Genomic DNA, 17372 nt, shown 5'->3' on the forward strand with positions numbered 1-17372 from the left:
TGCTTTTGGTTACCTAGCTAGTTTCTGTCAGGGTTTTCGTTAAGGCCAAGCTATAGTCCTCTCTTGTGTCAGTCTGAAGAATTTGGTAGGGGGGAATTAATTGTGGATGTTGAAGTCAGGTAGACCTGGGTTTGAATCCCAGGACTGCCATTTCCTGGCATGCACCAACTGTTGCATTCCTCCCACTCCCTTAGGCAGTGCAGGGGAGAAAGAGGGAGGGCCTAGCTGGAGCTTGTCACCTCCAGGGGAGTAGAGTCTTGGCTGAAGGGTCTGTCCTTGGCTTCCTAGAGCACTGGAGGGCCCAGCTGCAGGCCCAGCCATTGCTACTCAGCACCCACCTAGTGGGTAAGGGGGTCAGTGTGGGCCTCTCTCCCTTCCTTCTCAGCTGTATCTAGCAGGTGCCCAAGAGCAGCCTTCCAGGGGCTCCAGACAAGGTTCCCCATTGGCAGCACTGGTGCCTGAGCAGGATGCGGGCTCGCACCTGGATTTCAGGCAGGAGAACCATCTATGCTATTGCTTGCCTGACAGCTGGGCGTGGAGGGCTGCCTGAATGGACAGCAGCAGACACTCTAAGTGCCCAGCGCCTCGTAGTGTTGTTGGGTCCAATTTCCTTTGCTTTGTGACCTACATCATTCTTTATTTGCTAAACCCTCTGAGCAGGCAGCAGTAATAAATCAATTAATGACTCTGATGAATCGTTTAATGGCTGACAAAATAACACTAAAGCCAACAGCTTGCATCTCTCCAGCAGTACCAAAGGACGCTGGTTGACTCAGAGTGGGGGACGAAACAGAGACTGTTAGCTAAATTAGCGCAATTAGTGCATGCTTTAAAGGCTTAGACGGCATCTGCTCAGCGCCGAACCCGTGTGGCAACTGTGCGCTGGGGTGGCTGTGCAGACCACGGTGGTCCACTGCTCACTGCCTTCCCTCCTGGCCAAGGAGCTCAAGGACTCCCGACTGTTCATTTACACAGAAGAGGCAGTGTTGGGTTTGAATTATGCGCCCCTTCCCTGACATTGGGGGACCCGGGTGAACTTGTCAGACTGTGTACATTTTGTCCTGTCACAGCAGAGGAGGAGGTAAGGGAAAGTGAATTGGTCCCCACTAAATTTGATGCTCACTGAGGAGAGTGTGGGCTCCCATCCTTGAAAGATGTTCTGAGGGCCCTGCCTTTAATGATTTATTTTAAACTTAAAAAAAAAAAAGTTTCTAGAAGCGGGTGGTTTTCTGTTCTCTGCACACCTCGGTCCTGGCAGGATTAAGTTGTCATTGGAACTGAGCGTGTGCGCGGGTCCACGCCAGGGAATTTTCCACTTTGCAGAAGCAACTGCCAGTGTTCTTGTTAAGGAGCTGTCACTGGCCTACTATGACATGTTTGTGGTTGTAAGTAGCTCCTTTAAGACAGTGGGAAATGTGTGTGTGTGTGCATGTGTGTGTGTTTTGCTAATGGTGTAAACTAGGGCCTGAAGCTCATTTCTCTTTAAGAAGAAAATCAACGTTGTACAAATACCGAGCTGTTGATCCACTCTGCAGTGTTCATCTAGGGGGAACCTCTAGCCCTTAATCTTCCTTGTCTTGCATGCACATGCCTGGGACCTGTGTCCTGTGCCATGGGGCCCAGCTGGGAGGTGTCTGCCTGTGGAGGAGGGTGCACTGGCTGGGATCCACTCCCTCACCAGGTACTAATTATTAAATACATGGGGCTCCACCTCTTACCAAACAGTAACCTTTGATCCAGTCCCCAGAAGAAGCCAGGTGCTTCCTGGGATGAATGGGCAGGGCCCGGCAGTATGGTGGCCTCAGACTTCCCAGCCCAGGGAATTTACTTCCTCCTAAGGTGGCCACTAAGAAGAGAGAGGCCCCTTCTCAGAAGACCAAGTCTTTCCACAGCTTTCAGCCCCTTTTTGTCTCCCCATCCCCAGCCTGCTGTGGTCAGGGAATCTTAGGACGTCAGCACATGGTCCTTTACCTGGAGCTGTGTCTCTGGCTCTGGGCCGCCGGTTGCTGAACCCTTACCTTGGCTGAGTCTGGCTGGGCACCTTACCTAAGGGTCATGTTTAAGTTCCCTATGCCCCCCACAGAGGTTAGGGGGCTCCCTTCCTTAGCAAATGATGAGGGGTGCAGAAGGTAAAGTGAGGTGCCTGAGGACTTGGCCCCTGGTGAATGGAAGGACTGGGCCCTGACCTGTTTCCAGGTGACCACTTTTAAGTGTCGATTCTGAAATTTGTATCAGAGAAGCTGAGGTGTGGCCAAGAGCTGGAGCTATGGTTTTAGCAGATCTGGGCTTGACTTCTGGTTCTGCCCATTTCCAGCCATGTGACCTTGGACAAGTCCCTTTACTCCTCAGAGCCTCTGAGTTCTGGTAGTGACTGTGGATTGTTGGAAGGATGGAGGGAGAGAGACTGGATGAGCCACACCATGAGCTGGGTCACAAGGGACCGCCTGGGGACAGTGAGCCTTCTCTGACTAGGTGGCTGGCTCCTCTCCTGTGGGGGAGCCCCCTTATCCTGGGGGAGGGAAAGCGAACAAGCCCCACACCCACCCCCTACCCTGGAGATGGTGCAGGGGGCGGGTGGCGTCCTAGAGGGATTTGCTCTCTAAGGAGAGGCTGTCAGGAGGCCCTGTACCCAGGGAGGGTTAAAATGACAGCATAATCTCTCACCCCTGTATCACCTCCTGCATCCTCGAGTCCTGCCGTCCTTTAAGGCCCCGGCTCAAGTACCATCTCTTCCACAAAGCCTCCCTGATCCCCCTAATCCCCGCTCACAGCGCCTGCCCAGAGCACCTTGCCTGTCCCTCAGTTCTCTGTCACCACAACTCCTTGCATCCTCCTGACCTGCGGGGCAGACCTGCAACCTGTCATCTGCTCTGGTGAGCACAGCGCAGTCTGGGTGGCCCCAGAAGCAAGTGTTTGCTGATGCATCCGACGTGTAAAAAGCACTTGTCACCTTTTTACAGCCCCCCACCCCACCCCCCACCTTGTTTCTCCTCCTCCCAGGGTAATTTGCCGGTTAGATCCAACAGACTCTTCAGTGGGATCTTGCATTGCTTGACACACATGTGTGTGCACACACATACACACACACATACACACCCCTTGGTGAATGGCAACTCATTGAAGTATTTGTCAGAAAGAGCAGAGCTAGAAGGTCAGCCTACTTGGGGAAGCACAAAAACATATAGACAGTCTCAAACACGGGAATGGATTGTGCTTCTCTCATGTGTTTAATGAAGTGCCGGCTATTTCTTTTCATAAGAGTCAAAGCACACAGAACTCTTCCTGGGAACTACAGGGGTGGGTGGGACATTACTTTTTTTTTTTTTTTTTGAGACAGAGTCTAGCTCTGTCGCCCAGGCTGGAGTGCAGTGGCACGATCTCGGCTCACTGCAAGCTCCGCCTTCTGGGTTCACGCCAGTCTCCTGCCTCAGCCTCCTGAGTAGCTGGGACTACAGGCACCCGCCACCACACCCAGCTGATTTTTTTTGGTATTTTTAGTAGAGACTTGGTTTCACATGTTAGCCAGGATGGTCTCGATCTCCTGACCTTGTGATCCACCCACCTTGGCCTCCCAGAGTGGACTGTGGTTTTGTTTTTTGAACCCAAGATAAAAGGTGGAGGCACAGAGGGACTAATGTTAGAGCCACTTAGCTGCCTGACCTTGAGATAGTACACCTCTCTGTGCTTCAGTTTCCTCACCAGGAAAACAGAAATGACATCTTCCCAGCGATGTTGGGGAATAAATACTACCCCCCCCCCCCACCCCCCCTGCTGATGTATGGGATCAAAATGAAAATGCAGTCACTTCTCCAGCCCTTCTTGCATTCCAGGGTCATACCCAGGTGGCAGACATGAGCTGGGACTTAGTAAAATAAGCTCAGGTATCAAGACCACCCTCATTTGGGTCTGATGGCCTGGCCCTGACAGGTTGAGGCTTTTGTTGTCTATACATGGCCCTTTTCAGGTCGCTTGCTGAAGAGCTCCTTGGACATCCACAGTATCACTGGAGCAGCAGGACATCAGCTGCCTTGTGTGGAGTCCAGGGCCCGGGACAGGAAGGCCTGATCAGATCACACAGTAGGTGGTTTGCCGCCAGAGCTGGAATCCTGATCGTGGGACCCTCAGTGCAGGACTCTTTTGTCTTAATAATCCCCAGGCCCAGGCGGTGGTGGGTCCTATGGCAATCCTTTTTTAATATGGTTTGTGCCATGTCTCCGCTGGGAGCGACCCCAAATTATCACAGCCCACCCCCTTCTGAGGCAGCCAAGAAGCTTTTTGTAGCTTGGGGCATCTACTGTTGGACCCAGGGCCGTCCATTGGTGCCGGGAGACACATCCATCCCTCCTCCCACACAATGGCCCCCTGACTATTTGAAGGCAGGGATCTTGTGTCACTCCTGTGTGTCATCCAAACCTATTTTTAACGTCGGCTGGTTCTGCCTCTTCACGTAGCAACAGCTCTGTTTTCTCTAAGCTGCACAATTAGAGCCCCTGTTCTCCAAAACTGATTCTGTTCTGTGGTCTGCATATGAAACCAGGAATCCTCTTCCTGTCCCCTTCCCTTCTTTGAACCCCAGTTCTGTCTGTCTTGGCCTTTCCATCTGATGACATTCCCCCAGTCGCTTCCATTCCTGATTTATATCTTTAGTTTGTTGTTGCTGCTGAAATTCCCTCTGGGAAACCTGGCCCCAGAAGGACCCGGGTTACTCCATAGTTTGCACAGAAGCCCCTGTCTTGCTGAAACCAGTGCCAGCATCCCTCCCTCCCTCCTTCCCCAGGCCACCAGACAGGCGTCACTTGGAGGCTTCCTGTCTCACTTGCCCTCTGTATGTAGTCATCACAGGAGTGCCCCAAGCTCCCCTGAGTGACCTCCATTTCCCAGCTTTGAGCACATGGCTCCACCCTCAGCACACACCTCCCACCCCCTGGTGTTTTGGGCCCTGGGCCACGCAGCCTGTGTTGAGTTTCAGTCAAGGAAGTCGTCTGCACATGTGGTTCTGCATGTGGCCCCCAAGCTGCTGCACGCCAAGGCCTGAGTATTAGGGCGGGGCAAGGAGGGGAGGGGATTTGCAGAACAAAGTACCATTTTGCAGCCTTGTAAATCAGTCAGGAGGGGTTGGCCGACCTGGCAGGAGTCCCACATTTCCCTCTGAGCATTTGTTTTTATTCAGTTTTCCAGGAGCTTCCTGTGCCTAGAACTAATTTTAAAGAGAGGGTTGGAGCGGGGGTCTTAGGCTAGTTTGTGAGTGAGGATAGCTGGGGTTCTTGAAATGAGGCCAGAAGATAGTATCTTGAAGGGAATGCCCCCGGACCATTGCTTCTTGAAGGAAAAGCATGAACACTGTTGCCTACTCTGAGATGCTTCTCTCTCAGGGTGGGATGAGAGGCCTCTGGGAATGTGGGGACTCGTCAAGTCCACTTGCTCCTGGAATTTGGGGTATTCTGGTGGCATTGGGATTTGTTGAGTGAGCATGAAAGGTCCCTATGCCTGGCACAGGGTGAGGTGTGGCAGTAGATGTCCCCCGGCTCCGCCATTGCCCAGAGCAGAAAGTTCTATTCCTTAGCCTGGCTTCCAAGGCACTTTCTCTTGGAAGCACCGCTCTGAGGCCCCCTGTTTGAACCCTGCTTCTCCACCCTGGAGGCTAGAGGGGGAATATCCATCTCCTAGGGTGGGACTGGTGGTGAGGTTTTCAGGTGTCCTTATGGAGTGGGATTGCAGGGCTAGTGAGAGGTTTTCAGGTGTCCTTACGGAGTGGGATTGCTGGGGATCTCTGGTTGCAGTGGCATGCGTCTGTCCCGTTGGAGCATGGATAGGGCAGAGGCAGGGGCAGTCCCTGAGCCCCATGGCTGTGTACCCATCCTGGGATCGTCAAGAAACCCTACTCTTTAGAGAGGGAGCTGTGGGATCAGTCCTCTTCGCAAGTCTCCCTGGCTGTGAACGGCAAACTTCAGGCAGTGCTCTGGGAAAGCACCTCGGGCTTTTCAAGTTGACTGTAGGTTTAGAGGAGGCACCTGGCTGGAATGGGCCGCATCACCCTGTTTAAGGCCTGTTTGCTGTTTAGAAAAGATTTTAAATTAGCTTTATTTGTTGTTTTTGTTGTTGTTGTTTAAAGTGCATGTTACCAAACTGCATGGGTGGTTTGAGTTGGCTTTCTTGAGTCCAAAAAGTGGATAAGCATTGGTGAGGAAGGAAGGCCTGGGCAGTTAGAACCCAAATGTCACCCACTGTTATCTGTGGGCTCAGATAACAGGTCTCTCGGTAGTGTTTAATCTTTGATCACAAAATGGCCTATAATGAACAGAGAAGAGTTAAAACCCAGGTGCCCTGGAAAGAGGGTTGCTGTCCTGTTCATGGAAGAGCTGCTGTTTCCAGACCTAGCTCCCCTTGGTGTGTAGACTTAGCTGGGGAGAGCAGCTTGGAAGAAGAGCCTTAGTGGTCATCTCCTCTAACACCATCAGTGGATACATGGGGAAACTGAGTCCCAGAATGAGAAAGGGGCCTGTCCGTGGGCTCCCAGCTGGGAGATCTCTAGCTTCTGAATCCAGTGTTCTTTTCTCTCTTCTTCCATGGGGGACTTCTAGCCCATGCACCCACCGCAGCCCTGGCATGCTGTAGGCCTCAGTGAATAATGGGGGTTTTCAGGGGTTTTGGTTTTGTGTTGTTAGGGAAAACTCATGAGACGCTTTGCTGAGCGCCTTAATGGAGCTCCAGCTCAAAGTTGGAAACCACAGAGGGAGGCCGATTCCTAGCAGTCTGGAAAGGCCTGGCTCTGGACGGTCAGCTTTGAGCAGGTCTCTGAATTATACACGTAGTAATCATGATTGGGCCACTGCACTCCAGCCTGGGGACCAGGTCTCTAATTATAATAATAATAATTTTGAAGTTTTTTTTTAAAAAAGTATAACTTACCCGTATTCTAGATCCTGCTAATACACCTGCTGTATGCCTCACGTTGTGCTGTAGATCCTGCTAATATACCTGCTGTATGCCTCACTTTGTGCTGGGTCTCAGAGACGGGAGAAACAGCCCCTGCTGCCGTTGAGCTGCAGGAGGGTTGGTGCAGGGATTCAGCGTAATGTTCATAGATGTGGTTGGGGGGAGGGTACCTTGGTTTAGATTTTGTGAGCAAGTTATTTCTGAGCCTTTCCCAACCTCTTAACTCTTTTGTTGCCCTATACCACTGGTTGCTGCTTTTCGTTTTCTTCATACTTTTCTGCCCTTTTTAAAGTTTTTTGTTATGAGCACGTGTTTGCTTCATAATCAAAGAAGAACAGCAATAACTATCAAAATTCAAGGCACAAATTTAAGCACTGCAGGACGACTTAGTTTTGCTGCTTGAGAAGCTTTAAATGATAAAGGCGTCTCCTCAGCTTCCTGCCCCTTAGTCAATGCTAACATGGTCTTGGTTTTTTGTCCTCCTTCATTGGAGAACAGCAAAACTCCATCTTCCACCCCACATTTCAGAGTATTACACCGTGCATTTACTAGAACCATGGTGACCCTGGCCATTGCATTCAAAGAACTGTGGACCATCCACTGCCTTCAGTTCCTAGAACCATTGACTCACTCCTGATCTCATAGGAAAACATCTTAGAGTGAAGAGCCTCATAAATAAGGCGACAAAGTACTTGTAGGTTCAAGTTTTCATTTAATTTTTTTTTTAGGCCAGACACGATGGTTCACACTTGTAATGCTAGCACTTTTGGGGGCTGAGGTGGCAGGATTGCTTGAGGGCAGGAGTTCAAGACCAGCCTGGGCAACATAGTGAGACCTAATCTCTAGAAAAAATTTTAAAAATTAGCTGGGTATGGTGGTGTGCACATGTATTCCCAGCTACCTGAGAGGCTGAGGCAGGAGGATCCCTTGAGCCTAGGAGTTTGGGGCCATAGTAAGCAATGATCGGGCCACTGCACTCCAGCCTGGGGACTAGGTCTCTAATTATAATAATAATAATTTTAATTTTTTTAAAAAAAATTATAACTTACCCTTAGTCTAGATCCTCAATATATAAAAAATCAAATACCCAAATAGCAAAGGACATGAATGATATGCCATAAAATTAGATCTACAAGTGGCCAATGCAAACCATTTCAAAAGGTAATGACCTAAGAGGTAACTCAGAATACCAAATACCAAAGGGATACTAACTGCCACATTAGCAGACACTGAGATTTAATGCCTGTTATTTCATCGGTTAATAGGCGGGAGGTGGTGGCTCATGCCTGTAATTCCAGCACTTTGGGAAGCTGAGGTGGGAGGATCACATGAAACCAGCCTGGGCAACATAGTAAGACCCTGTGTCTTAAAAAAAAAAAAAAAAAAAAAAAAAAAAAAAGTGGTTAAATAATGGTACATAAGAAGAATGAAATTGTTAAATGTAACACCAGTCTCTGAAAGAACCTGAAGAAAATGTAGATGGATGTTTACCTTACCCCATTTTTAAAAAAAGTTCTTTGCTCTTGCTGCTGAGGAGTAATTGTTGGCTGTTAATCACAAAATTGCCATTTTCACAGAACCACTGACCACAGAAAAACAGTAATGCAGCCAACAGTAATGCAGCTAATGGATAAGCTGGCGATTCCCTCACGAGGCCCCATCTCAGATAGTGCCGGGCAGGGGAGAGGCAGGGGCAAGGCAGGGGCCTGTGACCTCAGACCTGGGGGATGGGGAGATCTACAATCCTAATTTTTGGAGATGCTTGAAACTTGTACACACTGCAGGATGGTTAGCAGGATAGCTCTTGCAGAGAGGGCTATTTTTCTGTAGGCAGAATCATTTTGAAAAGTAACATGCGGCTTGCCCATTCTCTACATCTGGGGTCTGCTCAACACCCACTGTATGCCCTGTACTTCTTTGTTTCTAGATTCACAGAGCTGTCCCAGCTTACAAAACACAGCCCATTCTGTCACTTTATCCCCCACAACCCTGGTGAGGATGTGGGACAACAGCTATCTCATTTTTTACAGGAAGCAAATTCAGAAAGTCCGAGTGGCTTGCCCACAGTCATCCCACTTAATAGAGGTGACAGTGCTGAAAACCAGGTGCATTTGTTCCCAGGTCTGTTTGTTCATTTTGTTGCATGCAGTGTATTAGTGAGATTTGCACATTACCTCATTTCCTTTCATCAAAGTTGGAAGTTAGAGGTTCTGGTTCCTTTTTTTTTTTTTTTTTTATGAGATGGGGAGTTTTGCTTTTGTCATCCAGGCTGGAGTGCAGTGGTGCAATCTTGGCTCACTGCAACCTCTGCCTCCTGAGTTCAAGTGAATTCTCCTGCCTCAGCCTCCCGAGTAGCTGGGATTGCAGGCACCCACCACCACATCCAGCTAATTTTTGTATTTTTAGTTGAGATGGGGTTTTGCCATTTTGGCCAGGCTGGTCTCAAACTCCTGACCTCAGGTGATCCGCCCACCTTGGCCTCCCAAAGTGTTGGGGTTATAGGAGTGAGCCACCACGCCCAGCCTCTGGTTCCTATTTTACTGCCAATGAAAGGAAAGAGAGTGACTTCTTGAAGGTGGTGATGGGAGGCTGTGTTTCTAAGAGGAAAAGAGGCGTTCTGTTTCCTGACCCCAAGGGGCTCATTCCTCTTCCAGAGAATCAGAACCCTGGGAGATGATTGATGACCAAGATGATTGATGAGAAGTTTCACTTTCTCAGTCATGGTGGGGTTTGGGGACCACCAGCGTTGGAGGTGGGCTTCCTGTAGAAGGAGCCCCTGAAGGCCTAGAATCAGTGGGAAGGAGCAGGGCCCGGTTCCAGGTAGGACTGTCAGACCTGTGGCTTCCTCAGGGCTGGGGTCCAGATGTGTCAGCCTCGCCCCTGCCTGTGTGAGCACGGGGCCAGGCACAGATGCGCCGACCACCTGAATAGGTTGCACACAGATCCTTTGGAAGGAGGCCAGGCTGGGGAGAGCAATGTCTGCTCACCCCTGGGAGGCATTTGTTGAGGCAGATATACCAGGCAAATGCCAGAACAGCAGTGTTTAAAGAGAAAAGGAATGACGGTCCCCCCACTTCGCGAGGCCCCTCTCTCTCATGAGACACCTAGGACCCTGCAGGGCCAAGAACACGCTCTGCCCTCCGTCACCCTCTCCAGCAGTGTTTCCCAGTTGGTCTGTTCATTTATTCATTGAGTCATGGATATTTATTGATCTTTTGCTCTATATGACATGCCAGCCGCTTGCAGAGGGCACAGAAATTTATAAATCACTGGCCTGCCAAGAGCTTCTCAGAGTAGCTGGGCAGACATGGCCCGGGGCCATATAATGCCAGGAGCAGCACATTGGCCATGCACCCCTGCTCTGCACCACAGGAAGTACCTTTGGCACTTTGTCTCAGGCTGTCCTTGCAACCTCCCTGAATGGTGGACATTGTCCCCCCATTTTTTTATTATAATTATTATTATTATTATTTGAGATAGGGCTGAACCTTTTGGGCTCAAGCGATCCTCCGACCTCAACCTCCCGAGTAAGTGGAACTGCAGGCGTATGCCACTGCACCCAGCTAATTTTTTATTTTTTGTAGAGACGGGGTCTCCCTATGTTGCCCGCGCCGGTCTCGAACTCCTGGGCTCAAGCGATTCTCCAGCCTCAACCTCCCAAAAGTGCTGGGATTTTAGTTGTGAGCCACCACACCCGGCCCTCCCATTTTAGAGATGAGGACAAAGAGCCTCGGAATTTGTTGCTTGCTCAGTGGGGGCCGCACCTGGGAATTGAGTCCAGGTCTGAGTGTATAAGCCCTACTTGTGTCCTGTCAGTGGGAACATGACACTTCCCTGGGATGCTAGGAGGGCTTTAAGTAGAAAGTGGCCTGTGAGGAAGGTCCACGGGGAATGTGGACAGACAGGGAGAGCCAAGTCCAGGGCTCAGAACTCTGTGTCTCTGGTTGTGGGCTTGGCCACTAACTCTCTGCCTTGTTGTCTCCACAGAGTGCAGCAGCTGCCCCGAGCCCTGTGCTTGGCAACATTCCCCCCAATGATGGGATGCCGGGAGGCCCCATCCCGCCAGGTTTCTTTCAGGTACGTGCGGGGCCCGTGGGTCTTGTGCTCCACCTTGTATTCCAGGCTGAGGCCCTGGGCAGGTGGGAGGGTGGGAGAGAAGTAAGTAGCTCAGTTTGCCATGGTCTAAATACAGTTGCTTTATGCTGGTTCAAATCCTTCCCTTCCCATCCCTTTCAACAGTCCTTCTAAAAGCTGAGAGGGAGAAAAAGATGGGAAAGCAGAAACCTCCTGCATTGCCTGCACTTCTGCTGGAGTTTGCTTTCTTCATGCCAGCTTCGTAGGCGCGACACAGTCTGCCCCTGGCCAGGGAGGTGGTGGGGGCTACTTCCAGGCCACTGTGGAGCTTTCTTTTAACAAAAGGCTTTAAAAAAAATCAGTAAATTGTTCTTTGTTTCTGTTTTGTTGCTGCTGCTGTTGTCATTGTTTACTTTACTTGTCCAAACGACAAACCTTAGGCGTAATCTTAAAAAAACACAAAAACCCACCATCCTGGCAGGTCTCAGAATCCTTTCCCTCTGGTTAACCACTTGATTTTTTCCGAGTGTGATCACAGACAGCATCCCACAAGCATCTGTGCCCGTGCTCTGCCCGCCACAGGCAGGAACAGATCCCACGTGGGTCGAGAGTCTGGCCTTCTCCAAGAGACACCTTGTTCGGCTTTTTCTGGGGTGTGTGAAATTGGGCTTTCTGTTTTGCCAGGTTGGGCGCGGCTGCCACCCTCTCTGCGCCGCCTCCTCTGTCTCTACCTTCTCCTCGGCGGTTCATGTGATTTAAGCCAACTTGAGACTGGGGAATGCCATCTTAGAGAGGTACAGCGTGCAGGGCTGTAAGGAACTTTTATGATGACACTCTCGATCATAACATCTCTCGTTCTTTCAAGCCTGTCGGCAGCTGAGTTTGAGAATCCGCCCGAGTTCTCCACACCTTTTGAAAGATTGGCACTCCCAGATAAGAACATGGAAAGAGCTGTTGTGTGGAAAAGGAGGCAGAAATTTCCTCTGCGCAGCCCTAGAATTCAGAACTAGGACCAGTGAGGCAAAGTCCAAGGACACTTTTGCTTGGTATAGGCCAGAATTTGGCACCTGTGCTCACACCACATCAAGGCAGGGGGCTCTCTGGCCCTAGAGGCATCTAAGCAAAGACCTGACAAACGTCTCCTAGGGATGTTAAAGGGGTTTCCCTCTAGGTGAGAGATGACCTGGAAGATGATTCTAGTTGGCAAGATTTTGTATTTCGGTTGGTATTAACTCCTGAGAGAAGAGGGCTGGGACATGCTGCTCACCAGCTAAGAAGGACGGCAGTGAAATTCAGGTGTTCCCCAAAAACAGAAGTGGTAGGTCACATGATGGTGGTGGGAGGAGAGAGAGGGATGCAGGATGGCCATCCGGGGCACTGGATGGCCACATGTGGATCTGTATGCATTCCCAGAACACTGCCAAAACTGGAGCCTTGTCCAAGGGGCGGAGATGAGTGTAGCCCCAGAAATAGGTGTGTGAGCTCCAGGTTGGACTGGACCAGGCATTGCTAGGGTCTCAGCTTGGGGCAAGGCTGCAGACATATTGAAGATGGGTTGAGAGTTAGACCTTAAAATACTGGAAACTCATGGACCCAAGAAAGGCAGTAGCCAGAGGGGCTGCTGTCCTTCTCCCAGGGAGGAAATCCAAGGGGCCAGCGTGTGAGAGGTTCATCCTCACCAAGGCAGGCATCTTCCTGGCTGCTGCAGATGGCGCCCTGCACCCATCAGCGGGCCTTTCCCACTGGCGTTCTGTCCAGTTGGGAATTCTTTCTAGACTCACAGGCCATGGATGTTCTTGATACAGTGCAGGTGTGGCTTCTGTGTCTGGTGGACCCACCGAGGTACCATGCTTCATCTGTGTGCATCCTGATTGAGGCTGCTTGCCGGCATCTGGGTGTCCGGTGCAGATTAGACCACTGTGGTAGAAAGAGGTAGACAATACCCAGTTGTATGTTTTAAAAATAGGCCATTGGCTTCTATTTTGGCCTGGGTCTAGGACAAGGCTCAGGTCTGCCTGATATGTGGGCAGCTCCCAACTTCCTGCTTTGGTATAATCGTCCATGGCTAAGGCCTAATTCCAGACATACTTCTTGGGCCCTCCCCTGTGACGTTTGGGGTGTGTGGTCAGAAAGCCAAGACTGATTCCTGTCCTTATTTAGCCATTACTAGCCACCATCAAACAGAGGTAACTTTTGGACCTTCTTGACTTGAGGTCACCTCTGTTTTCCCAGGCACAGCGAGCCATCAAGAGCTGACATGGTCATCCAGTAGACAGCAGAGAGCAATGTCTTGGCCTCTCTGCTTCCTGGGTGACGTTGGGTGATTCCTTTCTCTTACTTCCCAGCATCATTTCCCCATCAGTCAGATGCAGGGGGATGGGCTAGGCCAGGTACCTGGCCTGGGCCTTCCTGGCCATGATGCTGAACTGCTCAGGCTGGGACACTGCCAAGGGGAAAGGGTATCTCTCTGGAAGGAGGTACTGGCTGCCCATTTCCGGAGTAGGCCTGCTTACAACAGGAATATTAGCTATTGATTGCTGGCCCTGCCCCTCACTAGTATTGCAGCCGGCCACTCTGATATTAGAAGGGAAATAGAGATGGTATCGAGGATTTTATCTGTTACCAACAATTGCACTCCTTCCCCTGCTTGGCCGAGGCCTGGGTAGGAAGCTCTACTGCAGAAAGGCTTTGCACCAGGGAGTCGGCTTGGGATGGCTGAGCCAGCTATGGCCAGACCCTGGCCTAGGGTGGCCAGCCCAGTTTTCAGGTCAGGACTTCACCCCTAGCTGGTCCTAAATGTAGAAGCCCGAGGCCTCCAGGGTTGGGTGGGAGAGAGCAGCTGCCCACCTCCATCCCAGCCCCTCGGTAAGCAACACAGGGCCTTGCTTCTGCAGGCCTCTGACTGCCAGGCTTCAGCTCCTGGGGTCAGAAGTTTTGGCCATCCACACTGAGGGTTGGCCATCAGCTTTCTCTTCTTCCATGTCCAGGTTTCCAAGGCGGGCAGTACCTGTCTGGTCCCGTGGCATGAGATGTCTCTGGTAGCAAGTTAAGGGCTGGCAGGGAGATGGCTTGGAAACTGACCTGACCACACCTCACCTTTAAAAAAAAAAATGCCCTAATATTGGCATCCCCAGCACCTGGCATATACTAAGGACCTAGTAAATGTTTGAACTGAGTTTATTTGTATTGCTCACATTACAGGACAGGAGCCCAGGCAGCCCCAAAGCACTAGATCCAACATTCTGATCAGGGAGGGCCTAACAGGAAGCCAGCCTGGGAGTTCAGGAGTGGTGTTCTGGTGTTTTGCAGCAGGGAAGGACAGAGAGGACTTGGCCGCATACTTGCTGAGTGACCTTGGGCAAGTTGCTCCCCATCTCTGGACCCTAGTTTTCTCACCAGTAGATGGAGCAGGCTGGACCAGGTGGTCTCTGAGGGCCCTTCCAACTTTGATTTTCTGCTTTGGATCCAGTTGGATTTTACATAATCAAGCAGTGGCATTTTTTTTTTTTTCCACGCAGCTTAGCTCGGTTGGGCTGCACATCTGGCAAACCCAGCTTGGCTTTGGCCAGCCTCACTGATCGGGGTGGGTTCCCTAGTTCCTTGGTCCTTAAGGGGGACACTGTCCAGTAAGAATTTCTAAGTTCCTTGGCCCTAAGGTGGTCCTAAGGAGGGCACTGTCCAGTAAGGATTTCTAAGTCCAAAACGGGACTCACAAGAGGGCAGGGGTCATAGAGAACTGAGCATTGGGTACAGGCTGTTTTTCTTCTTGTTTTGTTTTTAAATTCCAATAGTTGTTTTCAGTTACATAGTGTTTTTAAACATGCAACTTACTTTCATTTTCATCACAGTGTTTCTGCAGAGAAGGCATGCAGATTGGGAAAGTGAGACTCAGAAAGGTGAATGACTTGCCCCAAGTTAACCAGGGGCTGTAATCAGAGTCTAAACCCAGCTTTCCTGGTTCCTCATGGGGTGCTCTTCCACAAACACTCCAAAGTCCAAATGTAGATACACATCTGATTGGATGGCGGAAGCAGAGAGAGTAGAGAATTAGATAAAAGGAGGGAGAGACCGAAAGGAGATAGAGAAACCATAACTCTTATCTAAAGAAGTAGCAAATAAGTCCCCATTCAAATGCCAGCTCTGCTTGATGTGTGGTGGCTGCTGAGAACACTGTGAGAATGATTCTGAAGCTGTGTGTCCAGGCTCAACAGATAGTGACTGGCAATGTCTACCATGAACGTGAATGTGTCGGTGGTGGTACATATCCTCTTTGCCATCCCTGATGTAGTCCAAGCTTCTCATTTATAGATGGGGAAATGAAGTCACAGAAGGAGAAAGGACTGTGGTTATGACTGTCATTGACCGTCTCTGATATGCAAGGCATGGGGCTTGGTTCCAGGCTCGAACTGAATCAACCATAGTCTGCCCACAGGAGCAGCCAGCCTAGCAGAGAGACTGACAGGTAACCCATCCCCTGTGGCAGGACACAGGAGAGGCCTGCCTGCCAAGCTGAGAAATCAGGAGGGCATTCCTGGAGGCAGTGCAGCCCTGGCTGAGATGGTGTCTAGAATGAGGTGGTTGACAGGTGCTCAGCGGGAGATGAGGCTGGAGAGGTTGCCGGGCAATTGTTGAAAGACCTTGTTGAGTGTGGGCTTGATCCGGTGGGCAGTGGGAAGCCAGGGCAGCACTCTGGGCTGGATAATGTCTTGGCCAGATCTGTGTTCCACAACAGTTACTCTGCAGTTGTTCCAGTGGCTTCGTGGAGATGGGGACTTGAGCACTGTGGCCAATGCTCAGAAACTAGCTGACCCTTTTTTTTTTTTTTTTTTTTTTTGAGACAGAGTCTCACTCTGTCACCCAGGCTGGAGGGCAGTGGCGATCTCGGCTTACTGCAACCTCCGCCTCCCGGGTTCAAGTGATTCTCCTGCCAAAGCCTCCTGAGTAGCTGGGATTACAGGCGCTCACCACCATGCCCGGCTAATTTTTGTATTTTTAGTAGAGATGGGGTTTCACCATGCTGGCCAGGCCGGTCTCGAACTCCTGACCTTAAGTGATCCGCCCACCTCAGCCTCCTCAGGCTGGGATTACAGGCCTGAGCCACCACGCCTGGCCAGGAAGTAGCTGACCATCTTGATGATGGATGCTGTGTGACAGAGACCCAGCAGAGGTCACAGGGTTAAAGACTGCCTTCTCTGGAAAAGTCCTGGAGGAGGGGTCCCAGCTCCTGTTGCCAAAAGCTTAGCTCATCCTGCTTTGAACATCTAGATACTTGCCACCTTGGTGAAGGATAGTAGGGACTTTCCACCTTGGTGAAGGATAGTAGGGAGTATTTGACACATCCCCTTTCCATTGAGTCCTCATTCCTGCCAGCCAGGCCCACCAGGCTTAGAAAGATGTTGAGGTTCCTAGAGAACTCTTCCCATTGGTTATGGGGAGAGAACGAGAAAGAGCAAACAATGTGTGTAGCCCAAGAGCCGGAGATATGACCCAGACAATAAGAGGGGAGAGAAACATGCATGACCCAAAATCTTTCCTCATGTCCTGCAGAAGTAGCTGGGGTTTCTCTGGGAGAAGGGCAGCCTCCTGAGGGCTCTGATGGCTGTCTTGAAGTATCTGAAGTTCTGTTATGGAGAACCTGCCATGTACTCAGACGTGCCCCTGTGAGCTCTCAGCCCCACATTCCAAGTCCTTGAGAGAAAAGGGAAGCCGATTTGAATCATTGTATGGAAGACATTTCTGTCATCTGCCAAATTAATGATGAAGTGGTGAGCTGTTTGACAGTGGTGGTAACTAAGCAGTGGCAAGATGCCCAGTGGAGAGCCTTGGGCACTGTGAGCTGTGGGGTGGGTGATGTGTTCACAGGGAGGGTCAAAGCCCAGTAAATGAGAACATACCCCTGGCAGCAACTGGGGCAGTTCCCAAAAGCTGAGCCAAATGCTGTCCATTTCCTGCCCTGCTCTCCAGCGGGAAGCAGGAGCCAGCAGAGGGAGCGGACATTCCTCCTGCCAGAAAGCTGCTGCAGCAGGAAAGGCCTCTCTTTGCTGACGAAGACAAGTTTGTGACAAGGGGAGACTTGGGAAGAATTAAACCACCTTGTTTGCTTTTGGTTTCCAAAGCCTGTTACTAGTGGAAGCTTGGTGGCGGGGCGCTGGGGTCCCCACCCATCTGACAGATGGTGAAGTGAAGGCAGGGCAAGGGAAGGAGCTGAGTCCCCATCATGTGAGACCCGGACAGGCTTGCTTGGTCGTCCCTTAGCCCCTCGGTCAGACGTGGTGTGTAAGGGCAGGGACCTGTCAGCCACCCAAGAGGCAGCCACGGACCCTGCCCTCAAGGGGCTCATAGTCTGGTGGAGGGGGCAGGCA

General features: G+C 50.8%; 1 protein-coding gene across 12 annotated transcripts in view; it reads left to right on the forward strand.

The window, feature by feature from the left end:
• The window catches only part of SSBP3 (single stranded DNA binding protein 3), a 179228-nt gene that overhangs the window by 114055 nt on the left and 47801 nt on the right, over positions 1-17372 (forward strand). For all 12 annotated transcript variants that reach the window (XM_031004649.3, XM_031004657.3, XM_031004660.3 and 9 more), the window contains one exon: positions 10924-11013. In XM_031004649.3, coding sequence (XP_030860509.1) covers positions 10924-11013 — 90 coding nt within the window. The remainder of the gene's footprint in view (positions 1-10923; positions 11014-17372) is intronic.

The sequence above is a fragment of the Gorilla gorilla genome, chromosome 1 (genome assembly GCF_029281585.2).
Source record: "Gorilla gorilla gorilla isolate KB3781 chromosome 1, NHGRI_mGorGor1-v2.1_pri, whole genome shotgun sequence".
Classification (NCBI taxonomy): Eukaryota; Metazoa; Chordata; class Mammalia; order Primates; family Hominidae; genus Gorilla; species Gorilla gorilla.